The 13,960-nt window shown below is 39.5% G+C and overlaps 2 protein-coding genes across 2 annotated transcripts in view; one reads left to right on the top strand and one right to left on the bottom strand.

Moving 5' to 3' along the window:
• The window catches only part of LOC103520203 (cold shock domain-containing protein E1-like), a 35,397-nt gene extending 24,899 nt beyond the window's left edge, over positions 1-10,498 (bottom strand). Inside the window, exons 1-11 of the mRNA XM_026831420.1 lie at positions 9,526-10,498; positions 9,317-9,324; positions 9,028-9,254; positions 7,636-7,815; positions 6,767-6,969; positions 5,584-5,605; positions 5,251-5,388; positions 4,411-4,552; positions 2,137-2,399; positions 1,952-2,104; positions 1,177-1,350 (exon numbers count right to left, since the gene is read on the bottom strand). Of these exons, the coding sequence (XP_026687221.1) occupies positions 1,177-1,350; positions 1,952-2,104; positions 2,137-2,399; positions 4,411-4,552; positions 5,251-5,388; positions 5,584-5,605; positions 6,767-6,969; positions 7,636-7,815; positions 9,028-9,254; positions 9,317-9,324; positions 9,526-9,926 (1,911 nt within the window). The 5' untranslated portion in view covers positions 9,927-10,498. The remainder of the gene's footprint in view (positions 1-1,176; positions 1,351-1,951; positions 2,105-2,136; positions 2,400-4,410; positions 4,553-5,250; positions 5,389-5,583; positions 5,606-6,766; positions 6,970-7,635; positions 7,816-9,027; positions 9,255-9,316; positions 9,325-9,525) is intronic.
• An 850-nt stretch (positions 10,499-11,348) lies between these two features.
• On the top strand, positions 11,349-13,198 carry LOC103520205 (zinc finger protein jing-like). The gene is made up of 4 exons (XM_017448436.2): positions 11,349-11,358; positions 11,866-11,969; positions 12,152-12,680; positions 12,971-13,198. The coding sequence occupies exons 1-4, from the start codon at positions 11,349-11,351 to the stop codon at positions 13,018-13,020; spliced, it is 693 nt and encodes a 230-aa protein (XP_017303925.1). The 3' UTR covers positions 13,021-13,198.
• Positions 13,199-13,960: the final 762 nt, after the last annotated feature.

Genomic DNA, 13,960 nt, shown 5'->3' on the forward strand with positions numbered 1-13,960 from the left:
GGGGGGGGCTTGGGGGGCTTAAGCCCCCCCAAAGTTATCAGGGCCTCTTACACTAGATAAAATTGGATTTCAGAATAATAATCCAAAACACCATTTTTTACTTTTATCCTATAGGAAGGAAAGTAATGTAATCGGGTCAAATTTTCGATGGTCAGTTTTTAGTGCCAAAACACGTTTTGAGGTCCCTAGAGCTTAAATCCAAAGTTTCAGCCATTGGTCCGTGTCTGTGTCTGTGTGTCCGTGTGTCTGTAAACAAAATATCTCGAGAACGGTAAGAGGTAGAGACTTGAAATTTGGTATGTAGCTGTCAAATGTGACAAGGATGCGACACGAAACTTTTGGTTAGGATCGGTGCAACGGTTGGCGGCATTTTACCGCTTTTTGGCGGTTTTTGGTGTAATTTAACAATATCTCGGGAACGGTATAAGCTAGAAACTTGAAATTTGGTATGTGGTTCACTAATGTGACAAGGATGCAACACAAAACGTTTGTTTGAGATGGTTGCTGCGCTTGGCGGTATTTTTACCGCTTTTGGACAGATTTCGACCGTTTTTTGGCGGTTTTCAGCTATAGCGACAAAACGGTTAGAGATATTGTAAAAGTTAGGGTAAAAGAACACTCAAATAAGCATCATTCAATAGGATAAGGAAAGTCGTGTGATGTTCACACCAGATTTTTTATGATTGTAATTTTATTTAAAAAAAAAAAAAATGCATTAAATACATGTAAGACCTTGTTTAGACTGCGGGAGTAAAGGGACTTTTCAGTCTCATTTTGGCAGTATAAGCAGGGTATATTCTATTCTAAAATACAGGCGATTAACACGAGGTAAAACAAAAGGAAGGTAAGGAGAATCGCAACCTTAGCCCACGGTTAAAAAAAAAGGCCATCTTCAAATAAATGGTCTCTTTTTTTCAGGGTTGGACCTCACAAACTCACCATGTTGGCAGGACTGCGGTTGTTCCACGAGAAGGAAGCCTCCTTGGTGACAAATCCTCAGTCTCATTTTGGCAGTATAAGCAGAGTATATTCTATTCTAAAATACAGGCAATTCACACAAGGTAAAATAAAAGGAAGGTAAGGAGAATCGCAACCTTAGCCCACGGTTAAAAAAAAAAGGCAATCTTCAAATAAATGGTCTCTTTTTTTTTTCAGGGTTGGACCTCACAAACTCACCATGTTGGCAGGACTGCGGTTGTTCCACGAGAAGGAAGCCTCCTTGGTGACAAATCCGAGTACATTCCGCTCTATGATGGCCTCAAACTGGACCGTGCCTGGACTAAGTCGAATCATACGTATAGCTGAGTATTGGGTCTGACCACGGGCACCGCCCGCTGACAATGTAGTGTCCTGGAAGAGATGATAATAGATTCTTTATTTATTAATACTGTATGAGGATGAGCGACTATAAACAGAGAGTAGATCAGCGTCTAGCTAGGGGACTATAAACAGGGAGTAGAGTAGTTTAAATTTTCCTCACGCTATATCAATAGCGAAGGTTGAGTGCGAAGGGCATCCCACTCGGAAAATTTTGTTTTAGCCAAAACCAGTTGGCCTCCAAGCGATCACTCTAAAGCTGATTGAGAGGCCGACGACAAACGCCGACCCCATCTGAACATGAGAAAAGGCGAAGAAGAAGTATGAGGATGATGTAAATAACCGAGACGGGTAGAAGCTATCAAAAAACGCCGACCCCACCTGAGTGGGAAAAGGCTAAGAAGAAGATTAAAGAAGTAATGGCCTGTGTCGTAGCAGGAACATACCGTAGTATGTCCCTCGTTGGATGGGCGAGATACAAAGAATTTGAGTGTTTAGGATAATTCTGTAGGACTTGGAGCCTACGTTAATAAAGCCAGCCATTCCAAGAACGAACCTTATTATCCGTTCATAATAAAATCCACCCCCGGGCGGGAATCGAACCCGCGGCCTAGCGCTTACAAGGCTTACTCACCTGCACCGTGGTAAACTCCACCTCATCATTCACCTTCAGCTCCCTCTCGCTTCGATCCAGCACCTCGCCCAGTTTGAAGGCCAGGCGCGGCTCTCGCTCCGCACTACGAACCCAGCCATACCCCTCACTGGGGGATAGCGACGTGACCACGCCCTGAAATGTAGGGAAGAAAACCGAAAACAAACCATACCTGGTGTGCCCTCCTTAACGAGTCCTGAATACTGGGCCTGATCCGGGTTCACGGAGCGCAGGGGCCTCATCACAATGCCCTCGTACACAGGGGCGTCACTAGACACCGAGGCCTGGTGGGGAATCGTGCCCTTCGGGAGAGGTCGGACGTTTTCGGCGGACAGGCACGAGCCCCCGGTCGAATTACGAGAGCCCAGTGTGTACTCGACCTCGAGACCAAGCTCCAGCGAGTTGACGTCGCCGTCAAAATTGCTGTCAAAAGAAAGAAATTCAAAATTAGCTAATGTTATTTTTCATTTTATTTTTATTTTATAAGTTTCCATTTATTGGTTTTTCAGAACAACTCCCTCATCAAATAAATTGTTAACAAATGGTATACCCATCCGTAAAAGCCGGAGCTTGTGCCACGTTACCTACTGTATAACTAACTTCTAACGCCAGCCACTCACTAACAGGTACATCTAATCAGGTCTGCCTGTCAGGTACCTATACATGATAGTGTGTGCCCATCACTTACCAGGTAGACCTGACAGGCGGACCTGATCAGGTGTACCTTTCAGGTCTACCTGATGGTGAGTGGCTGGGCCAAGGTTTTTAGTGCTAGGTATGTTACTCTCCATTCAACCACAAGTTACCGGCCTCTTCTCCCCCAGCGTGAGTGGGGTCGGTAAAAGCCGGTAACACGTAATTGCCCAGATACTACCCATTCGTATAGGTACCGACCACAGCTCAACACAGGTGACGCTAAAACCGGTCCTAAATTAACGATTGAAGTGTTATCTAAAACTTTCTCGCTTTGAGTTTATAGGTTGTCGCGACAAATTTCAAGATCAGAGCTCATTTGTGTGAGAAAATGTATCTAGGTACTTTTATAAAATAATGAAAGTATATAGGTAAATAACATAATCATCATCTAGGTATTCTAGGTACTTCGCCTTTTCCCATGTTGGCGTTTTTAGTCGGTCCACCTATCTACACGTCCATTGGTGTTTTTTCGTCAGGATGAACCGACTTGGTTTTGGCGAGTTTATTTTTACGGAGTGCGGCTGCGGATGCCCTTCCGCTACTCCAACCAAGACAATAATATGAAAAGCAACCCAATATAATTCTGGTTGAAAAAAAACAATAGAATAGGTAGGTAAAGGAACGGAAAGAGCAAAAAAGGCAAACGTAAAAATTGTAATGTAAACAGCAAAATGTTCAAACTTTCAAATTTCAAAAAGTTCAAATTTTTAATCGAATTTCTTTGTTGAAAAAAACAATAGAATAGGTAGGTAAAGGAACGGAAAGAGCAAAAAAGGCAAACGTAAAAATTGTAATGTAAACAGCAAAATGTTCAAACTTTCAAATTTCAAAAAGTTCAAATTTTTAATCGAATTTCTTTCATTTCAAAAATGTTGCACCACAAAATCCACAAATAATGTTAATGGCATAAGAAAAACACGAGAGGGCGTGTGTGTTGATTTTTTTTTTTCAGTGTCGGAGCGCCACAAAAAAAAAAAATGTGTAAAATTTAAATTTGCACGGAATTGTCATTGAAGTATTTGAAGTTGAGAAACGTCCAGCGTGGATAAAACTGGGACGGGTGACCGATATATCGCCGGATAATTGTCGATATATCGACGATATATCGCCAAAAAAATATATCGATATATATCGATATATCGACGAAAAATATATCGATATATATCGGTTTTCGATATATCGCAACATCCCTAGTTCTTAAAAAAAAAGCAGACGCACTACTCTTCCAAGCTAACTAGACTGGCTAATGGCTGCTTATTATGGTAATTTCTAAATCTAAAGTAAAGATTAAAATAAAATAAGTAATCACTAATCAATATTGATTTAAAATAATGCCACGTATTACGGTGATTTCTAAATCTAAAGTAAAGATTAAAATAAAATAAGTAAATCACTAATCAATATTGATTTAAAATAATGAAAGAAAATTTCAACTCACGTGTTGCCATAGAATTTATAGGAAGGCGCTGAAGCCGAGCCCATCGTCCATTTCAGACCCCTACAAGAGGGTTCAAAATCTAGTGTGAAAAACAATGGTGAACCAATTGGATTATGACCCATTTAGATTAAATATCAAATAACTTTCAACTATACGCAATATCGTAGACTTTTATCGACACATTGTTTTATAACAAATTTTCAACAGCAAATTTAATGGTTTCTACAAATCAATTCCATGGCCAAGGTACCCAATCCTTGACAAATGGAGTGATCTTAAAAAGATATTCCATGTTCCAATAACGAACTGACTTGGGGCATCATGTTGTTGGTGTTGTACTGTTGTTGTTGGTTTTGTTGTTGACTTGCGGCAGGGACCAGGTCTAGTTTACGAATCTCGACGGCTACCAGCTGCTTGTTGCTCTTCACTTGACACACGTTGAATTCAACCTACACCAAACAGAAATAATTGTATTTTTACGCACGTGGCTCGCTCCCAAATTACCACTGGGGAGAGAACAAAACGGGTTTTTGATATGAAGAGGTTTCTTTTTATTGGCGAAGAAAACAAGCGAAGCCTATCGTCCATTTCAGACCCCTACAAGAGGGTTCAAAATCTAGTGTGAAAAACAATGGTGAACCAATTGGATTATGGCCCATTTAGATTAGATATCAAATAACTTTCAACTATACGCAATATCGTAGACTTTTATCGGCACATTGTTTCATAACAAATTTTCAACAGCAAATGGTTTCTTGTCTGGTTGGGGGACGTTAAAGAGGAAGTAGACCAGCTTAGTCTGGTTGGGGGACTCTTAAACAGGGAGTAGACCAGCCTGAAATTTCTCTTGTTAAAGAACTAGCAAAGGTCGAGTGTGAAGGGCATCTACTCGTAAATTTTTTGTAGCCAAAAACAAATGTCAGCCCAAAGCGATCACCTTAGCTAGCAGCCCAAAGCAATCACCCTAGGCTAGGGCAAGGGCTGATTGAGAGGCTGACGAAAAACACGGACCCCGTCTGAACGGCTTACTTTCTGGGGGTTCCGTGCTAACCCAGCACCTACAGAAATGGGCTTATCCCCGAGGAAAATTTTCAAGTGGGGATTTAAAGGAATTCGAAGGGAAAATTAAAGAAGAAAAGTTAATTACCTTGTCCCCTAGGCTAGGTATGGACTTGGGATCACAGCAATCCTTGGTGAAGTATATGATGGATTTGGTAAACGCTCCATCTACATTGTTGTACGCTATAACTCCGCTCTCCTGAGATTTATCCTGGCCCGATGGTGACTGGAATAGGGGACAGAGCAACAAAATTACAATTAGACGTTTTATCTCACACACAAGCATTAGTAATTTATTTATCCATGTTAAACAGCATAAATATAAGCAAGGCCCTTTTTTACTTTCCTTATCCTATAGGAAGGAAAGTAATGTAATCGGGTCAAATTTTCGATGGTCAGTTTTTAGTGCCAAAACGCGCACGTGGCTCGCTCCCAAATTACCACTGGGGAGAGAACAAAACGGGTTTCGGATATGAAGAGGTTTCTTTTTATTGGCGAAGAAAACAAGCAAAACAAGAGGGTTCAAAATCTAGTGTGAAAAACAATGGTGAACCAATTGGATTATGACCCATTTAGATTAAATATCAAATAACTTTCAACTATACGCAATATCGTAGACTTTTATCGGCACATTGTTTCATAACAAATTTTCAACAGCAAATGGTTTCTACAAATCAATTCCATGGCCAAGGTACCCAATCCTTGACAAATGGAGTGAGCTTAAAAAGATATTCCATGTTCCAATAAACTCTACCCCTAAAAACTTAGGTAAACCTTGGAACTCACTTTGTTCATTCAATCAAATAAAATAAAGCTATAAAAACTGAGATTGGAAGTGAATTTGCCCTTTGAGATTTCTTGTACACATTTGTGTCTTTTGTGTACAATAAATTATACATTTTATCACATTTATCACCAACAGAGTCTAAATAATAAATGAACTTACCGTGGATTAGTGGCAATCTGGAAGCTCACTTTATCCCCGGAGCGGAGTGTCACATTGCCCTCTACATCATCCTTATCACATCACGTCAGCTCACGTGACGTGATAGTGTGTTCCTTAACTGTCAACTTACCGTGGATTGGTGGCAATCTGGAAGCTCACTTTATCCCCGGAGCGCAGTGTCACATTGCCCTCTACATCATCCTTATCACGTCACGTCAGCTCACGTGACGTGATAGTGTGTTTCTATCTTAACTGTCAACTTACCGTGGATTGGTGGCAATCTGGAAGCTCACTTTATCCCCAGAGCGCAGTGTCACATTGCCCCCTACATCATCCTTATCACGTCACGTCAGCTCACGTGACGTGATAGTGTGTTCCTTAACTGTCAACTTACCGTGGATTGGTGGCAATCTGGAAGCTCACTTTATCCCCAGAGCGCAGTGTCACATTGCCCTCTACATCATCCTTATCACGTCACGTCAGCTCACGTGACGTGATAGTGTGTTTCTACCTTAACTGTCAACTTACCGTGGATTGGTGGCAATCTGGAAGCTCACTTTATCCCCAGAGCGCAGTGTCACATTGCCCTCTACATCATCCTTATCACGTCACGTCAGCTCACGTGACGTGATAGTGTGTTCCTTAACTGTCAACTTACCGTGGATTGGTGGCAATCTGGAAGCTCACTTTATCCCCAGAGCGCAGTGTCACATTGCCCTCTACATCATCCTTCGTGTAGGGCAAGAAGAAACACTCGCCCCTGTTCTCATAACTGATCCGGCCCTGAGTATCGCCCACTGTACTGCCCTCAGCTCGGATCTCGGTGGTGACCGTGCCTGTGACCCGCTCCTCACTCAACACCTGGGGAGAGGGAGAAGATGGAATTTATTTTATTTTTTATTTATTTTCAATACTAATTTCAAATAAAATGAAAAAAAATCGTTTCAGTTAAAAAAGGAAAATACGAATTATGTAAAGAGGGGCTTCAACCGATCTCGTTCACTAACAATCTCGCACTCACAATCGGTTCAATAGAAGAATGATCTAGCTTGATTTCTTTTCTTTTTCTCAATTAAACTGTAAATAACACATCGACATCGCGTCGAAAATCCGGTTAGTGTAAACCGATATCTAAGTTCAGTTCACTCAAAACTTCAAGACACAATCTTGGAAATCGTAATCGCAAACGGTTTAATCCTCAATAGATTCCAAAGAACAGCAACCTACCTTCATTTATTCTACCTTCTTTTGTAAGTCAATTTAACTATAAATAACACGTCGAAAATCGGGTTGGTGTAAACCGATCTAAGTTCACTCAAGTCAATTTAACCGTAGGTAAATAACACGTCGAAAATCGGTTTGGTGTAAACCGATCTACTCACCACTTCCGGCGCAATCTTGGACACCGTACTCGCGATCGGTTTACCGGTGCGGCGATCGTACGTCATTTCAAACTCCACAGGGTCCCCGATCTTCAAAGGTAAATAACACGTCGAAAATCGGGTTGGTGTAAACCGATCTACTCACCACTTCCGGCGCAATCTTGGACACCGTACTCGCGATCGGTTTACCGGTGCGTCGATCGTACGTCATTTCAAACTCCACAGGGTCCCCGATCTTCAGATGCTCAATGTTGCCCGAGAACTGCGAGAAGTGAAAGAAGAGGCGCGCCTGACGCTCGCAACACTGAATGAAACCGTAGGAGTGCTGTGAAATGAAACAGAGATACAGGCAGAATGAATGAGATCGTTGTATCAACACTGACTGAGATCGTACTTAGATTGTTTTTTTTTTTTCCCCCGAAACATGGTGTCATTTGGTCACGAAGATTGCCTCGATATAAAAAAAAAAACCCCTCCTAGGTAAATCATCACAAGTCTATAGAAGTAACTAACACCCATATTTATGAACAAAATGCTGGCTCTTAAGTTCGTGCTAAGCATAGTCTCAAGGCATTTGATTGGTCAATTTTGACTTGAGACTGATCTATTGTTCATAAATACGTGTACTTAGGTACTCGGAATCACCATAACTCAAAATATCAGTTTACTCTTGAAATAAATTTTATCGAAATTACAACCTCTAACCTTCTTTTTAGTAGATAAATCATCACAAGTCTATAGAAGTAACTAACACCCATATTTATGAACAAAATGCTGGCTCTTAAGTTCGTGCTAAGCATAGTCTCAAGGCATATGATTGGTCAATTTTGACTTGAGATTGATCTAAGAACGATCATTCTTGTTCATAAATACGAGTGTAAGTAGGTACTCGGAATCACCATAACTCAAAATATCAGTTTACTCTTGAAATAAATTTTATCGAAATTACAACCTCTAACCTTCTTTTTAGCCTCTAACAGCCCGTTAGCTTAACGGCCCTGTTAATCTTATACAAATCAAATTGAACTTAACAGGCCTTCTAATGACTGAAAAAATATTGGTGAAATCCACCATTAACCTTCTTCAAAATCAATTCTAAAAACTCCTTTACTTGAAAATATCGTACTTAAAATTACAATCCTCCTTTGAATAATAGAAAGCAAAAAATCACCCCAATACTCACCAACAGCTTCTCAATAATCCCGGTCTCGCGCGTCGTCTGACTATTGGGATCATTATGTACTCGGAATCACCATAACTCAAAATATCAGTTTACTCTTGAAATAAATTTTATCGAAATTACAACCTCTAACCTTCTTTTTAGCCTCTAACAGCCCGTTAGCTTAACGGCCCTGTTAATCTTATACAAATCAAATTGAACTTAACAGGCCTTCTAATGACTGAAAAAATATTGGTGAAATCCACCATTAACCTTCTTCAAAATCAATTCTAAAAACTCCTTTACTTGAAAATATCATACTTAAAATTACAATCCTCCTTTGAAAAATAGAAAGCAAAAAATCACCCCAATACTCACCAACAGCTTCTCAATAATCCCGGTCTCGCGCGTCGTCTGACTATTGGGATCATTATACGAGCCCGCGTTCGACGCGCTACTGCCGCTATTCAGCGCGCCATGCTGCGCGCCGCTGCTCCCCATGTCAAACCCGTTGAACATGCTCATGACGGGGTCCGGGGCGGGACCATTGCTCAGCGGGGACACACCGTTCATGCCCGCCAACGGGTTGTGGCTGGCCCCGCCGCCTTGAGGGGGGAGCGGGGTTATGGTTCAAAAAAAAAACTCGACTTATAGTACTCCTTCCCACCAATATGTCTTTTATCCAGGGACAGAAAAATGTAAATTTATGTCTGACTAAATTGCGCACCCTTGCCGGGCTTTGAACCCACGCCCTCCCGTACGTTCAGGAGAACTCAGTGCAAATGAGAGAGAAGTACAAGCCGCACGCTTCTGGGATCGACAGATATAAATGGTGACATTGTACCGGACACAGAAAGTAGGTAAGGGGATTCTTACCTTGCATTGGACGAGTTATTGTTGTTATGGTTACTCCCAAACATATTATAGTTCATCGGAGGAGGAACCGAAGCCGAGGATGAATTATAACCAGACGAGGAGAACAACGAGTTTCCTCCGGCTCCATGGAGATCATTTTTCGCCGCAAACAGAGACACGTTGAGATGATTATACCCCGCGTGGGACGAATTCCCGAATGGGCCACTGCCCCCTGATGAGCCTAGGAGACCGCCACTCGAACCCCCGCCTCCCACGTTATTCGCCCCTGCTCCCGTGATGCTCCGGAAGTTGTTAAGCCCCGCCCCTTGCAGTGACATGGACTTGAAGTCGAAGATAGAAGACGCCTCGGAGTTGAGAAGAGCAGAGGGAGACTGGAAGGATTTCCACTGGTTGTTTGCCATGGCTGCTTCCTGGTCCAACTGCTTCTTAATTTGGAAAGGGTTAATTTGAATTGTTTAAATTTCCGACTGCTTCCGAACGGGTTAAATTGATTTGTTTAACGTTTCGACCACTTTTGAATGGATTACTCTGAATTGTTTGTTTTAACTTTCCGACTGCTTCCGAATGGGTTATTTTGAATTGTTTATTTTAACTTTCCAATTGCTCTCCCAAATGGGATGATTTATATTGTTTGTTTTGAATATGACTACTCTCTCTCACTCTCTGTTTCTCTCCCTTGAAGGGATCTCCCCTTGGGTTTTACACCCAAACAGAAGACACACAATGTTTATGTGCCTTTCTCCTCAATCAGTAAAGTTCACTTATGAATTAACATATACACAATTTTATTTTAGAAAAAGAAAAGTTGACTTGTCTTTGAAAATAATTTATACACATAAAAAAAAGGAAAAGAAATTTAAACACACTTAAAAAATATTTATACTTGCTTGGTTATATATAATATAAAAAAATAATAACATCGATTATCACAGAAATGATCTTTGTATACAAATTTTTAAATAAGAAGAAGAGAAAATCTTTTTTCTTTTTTAAATGAATCAAGTTCTATTTTAACTAAGTCCTTAATAATTACGTTCAAATAAATAGGAAAAAGGTAAGGGCGGGGCAAAGAATCTTTTTTAAATGAATCAAGTTCTATTTTAACTAAGTCCTTAATAATTACGTTCAAATAAATAGGAAAAAGGTAAGGGCGGGGCAAAGTAAAAAAAAAACGTGATGTTTCTTCACAGTTTCGTAAATTTAAATTGAAATAGTAAAATTAATATAACAATAATAGGAGTTTTAATTTTAAATAAGTTTTTCTATTAGTAGGTAGGTATTTATTATTAAATGTTCGTTTGAATTTTTTTTCTAATGAAATTGTTCTTCTTTAATTTTAAAAATGTCTTCAATGCTTTGAACTACAAACTTAATTCAGTTTAATTTTTTACACACTTGCAAATGTTTATTTTTTCAACAAAAAAGGAGAGCAAACTTATCACCTTATGATTAAAAAGTCAATTTCTTTTATAATTAATTTAAATTGAGAGAGAGAAAAGGGAAAAAATTGAAACAACAAATTTCACATAAACAAATTTTGATTCCAATGGGTTAATAAGAGACTAACTATTAAATGATGATTAATTATTTATGTTAATTAAAATGAGTATCTTATTTAACGTTTACACTGTTAAACACTGTGATTGCAGAAAAAATTGAAACAACAAATTTCACATAAACAAATTTTGATTCCAATGGGTTAATAACAGACTAACTATTAAATGATGATTAATTATTTATGTTAATTAAAATGAGTATCTTATTTAACGTTTACACTGTTAAACACTGTGATTGCTACTTGGGAAATTGGTGCTGGATTCAAGATGGTACAAGGTGCTCTGTAGGTTTGAACTGTGGTTGAGATTAACTGGAAATCATGGAGGGAAAAGACAACAACAAAATCAAATTAGTTAAATTTTATGTCTACTACTACCTACTGATGGTTGAGTGAATTTATTAGGCTTACCAAAATTAGACAACCTAGTTTTAGATATGTAGGTAAATATTTTAAGTAAATAAAAAAATCACTTTCTTTAGACTCTTAGGTACACTATTGTACACAAAGAATGGTGGTAAGTCCAAAGAAAAAAATTTTGTAAGCTTAAATAAGTCTCCTCCCTGGAACCTTTTTTAACCTCTGAGGCTACTCAGAAACTGTTCAGGCATAGTGTTCAAGCATGCTCCAAAGAACATTTTAAAACTTATGAACCTGTTAAGTAGCAAACTTAGGGGTGGGTAAGTTTTTTAGTGAGTTGTAGGAATTTTCATCAATTTGATTCCTAGAATGAAAAAAAAAACTTTTTGTTACAGAACAGTTTGGTTCTATTTTACTGTCCTTAGGTACCTCAACCTCACCTCGATCCAACCCCAGTACGAGTCACAGCCAGAGCTCCCGAGCCACACCATCCAATAGAAACTCAGTTGATTCCGAAGAAGAGGCCGAAATTCAACGAGCCCGTTCCTAAGATGGAAAAAAAAACTTTTTGTTACAGAACAGTTTGGTTCTATTTTACTGTCCTTAGGTACCTCAACCTCACCTCGATCTAACCCCAGTACGAGTCACAGCCAGAGCTCCCGAGCCACACCATCCAATAGGAACTCAGTCGATTCCGAAGAAGAGGCCGAAATTCAACGAGCCCTCAATCTAAGCCTTGGGTTGGACGAGTTTGGACAGCCCCTTCCTCCAACCCCAACTTCTCTGGGAAGCGAGAGGACTCTCAATAGGAATGCGGCAAGTGGAGGGAGTTTGTCCGGTGCTTACCAAACCCAGTCTGTCAGTGACCATAGAACCTTGAGGGACAGTCACACCCAAACTCAAATTTCAAGTCATCCAACTCTAGTTTTGCGGGATAGTCAAACCCAGACTCAAGACTCGAGGAATAACCAATCTCAAGCCCTGAGGGACAGTCAAACTCAAACACAACCTTCAAGTAATTATGACGCTTCCAATGAAACTCGAATTAATACCCAATCCCAGTCTTCACCTTTTGGTCATCAAAACTCCATGTCAAGTGCCAAACAAGCCTCACACACACCAGTGACAAGAATCATACCTATTACTTTAGAAGATGCATCCAGCGTGAATCTGAGTAGAGAGAACAGTATGGACGAGCTTCAGAACGCCATTAGACTGAGCATGGAACCTTTTCTGACAGGTATGTAAGTCTGGTGAATAAATCAGGTGTTGTCTGAGTTTGAACTCGCTGATTTCATTTACCTAGTTTGTCTGTTCTGCACTGACTCGAATTTTGATGGCATTTGAGCCAAAAGGAAATTTCTTCTTAGATTTTGGGCCTTTGGGATCCTCCTGAATGATTTGTTCAATTTTGGTTAACTTTGCCAAGGATTTACCAATTGCATTTTGAGTCTAATCTACATTCTACTCTTTAGTACCAATAGTTACTATCTTACTATACTAAACCACTTGTATTGTTTGATTTTTCAGAGCAAGCATCCAAACCTTTGGACCAACAAACGACCGCTAGTTCTCGATGATGTAGGCTGAGTTGCTTCCCCGAGAAGGTAAAACCTGTACATGTTATTGAATCTTGACAGTTTTGGACTGGAGAGCAAAACACTCATTTCATATGGGGAAGTCTATCAATAGTTGGCTTCAGCCCATTTAGCTCTGACAGTTTTAATCCCTTGAAAGGTATCCAGAATCCAATCAACTCCCAGCTCTCTTCAAGCACAAAGTACCTGGCATGCAAATGAATATCTTACTACAGGACCTACAAAAGAAGAGGCACACATAAAAATAAGAGGTCATGCAAGTGATTTGAAAAATAATTCATAAAAAACTGCAGACATCCTGCATACAAATGCTAATCAAAAAGGTATTAATATTATTCATAAGTACATAGAATAAACTGAAAAATGAAGGCAGATATAAAAAAAAAAGATTGACATCCTTTTTTTTGCCCTTTTCCTGTGTAGGTATTGTGATGAAGGTAGAGAGAGGTATTGATTAAATTTTACCAGACAACCCATAAATTGGAAAGAAGAGCACTCACCTCTTTGAATTCAATTTGATCTTATTAGATAGAGGATTCACTTCCCAGGAATAAAAAACTGAGTAATTACTTAAATGCAATTCAAATGTACGTTTGATTTTTAATTAAAATAAAAAATTTGGATGTAGGTACTCCATCATAGAGCAGTTTTGTATGACATTGTAAAAGGTTTGCTTGTATGACTAGAACTTAACGAGGTCTTCCTTTTACTAAAAACTCTTAAATAAAAACTAAAAAAGTAAGTTGATTGCAGTCAAAATGTAAACGATTATTGAAATTTAAGGCATTAAATGATTAAATTTTAATAACTAAAACTTTAAATTAACATAAAAAGAGTGTGAAAACGTATGATATTTACAGACTCACCGCGATTCTGCACAGCACTGATGATCTGCCGCCATGTTGTTTTCATGGATTTCTCC

The sequence above is a fragment of the Diaphorina citri genome, unplaced genomic scaffold (assembly GCF_000475195.1).
Source record: "Diaphorina citri unplaced genomic scaffold, Diaci psyllid genome assembly version 1.1 scaffold3320, whole genome shotgun sequence".
Classification (NCBI taxonomy): domain Eukaryota; kingdom Metazoa; phylum Arthropoda; class Insecta; order Hemiptera; family Psyllidae; genus Diaphorina; species Diaphorina citri.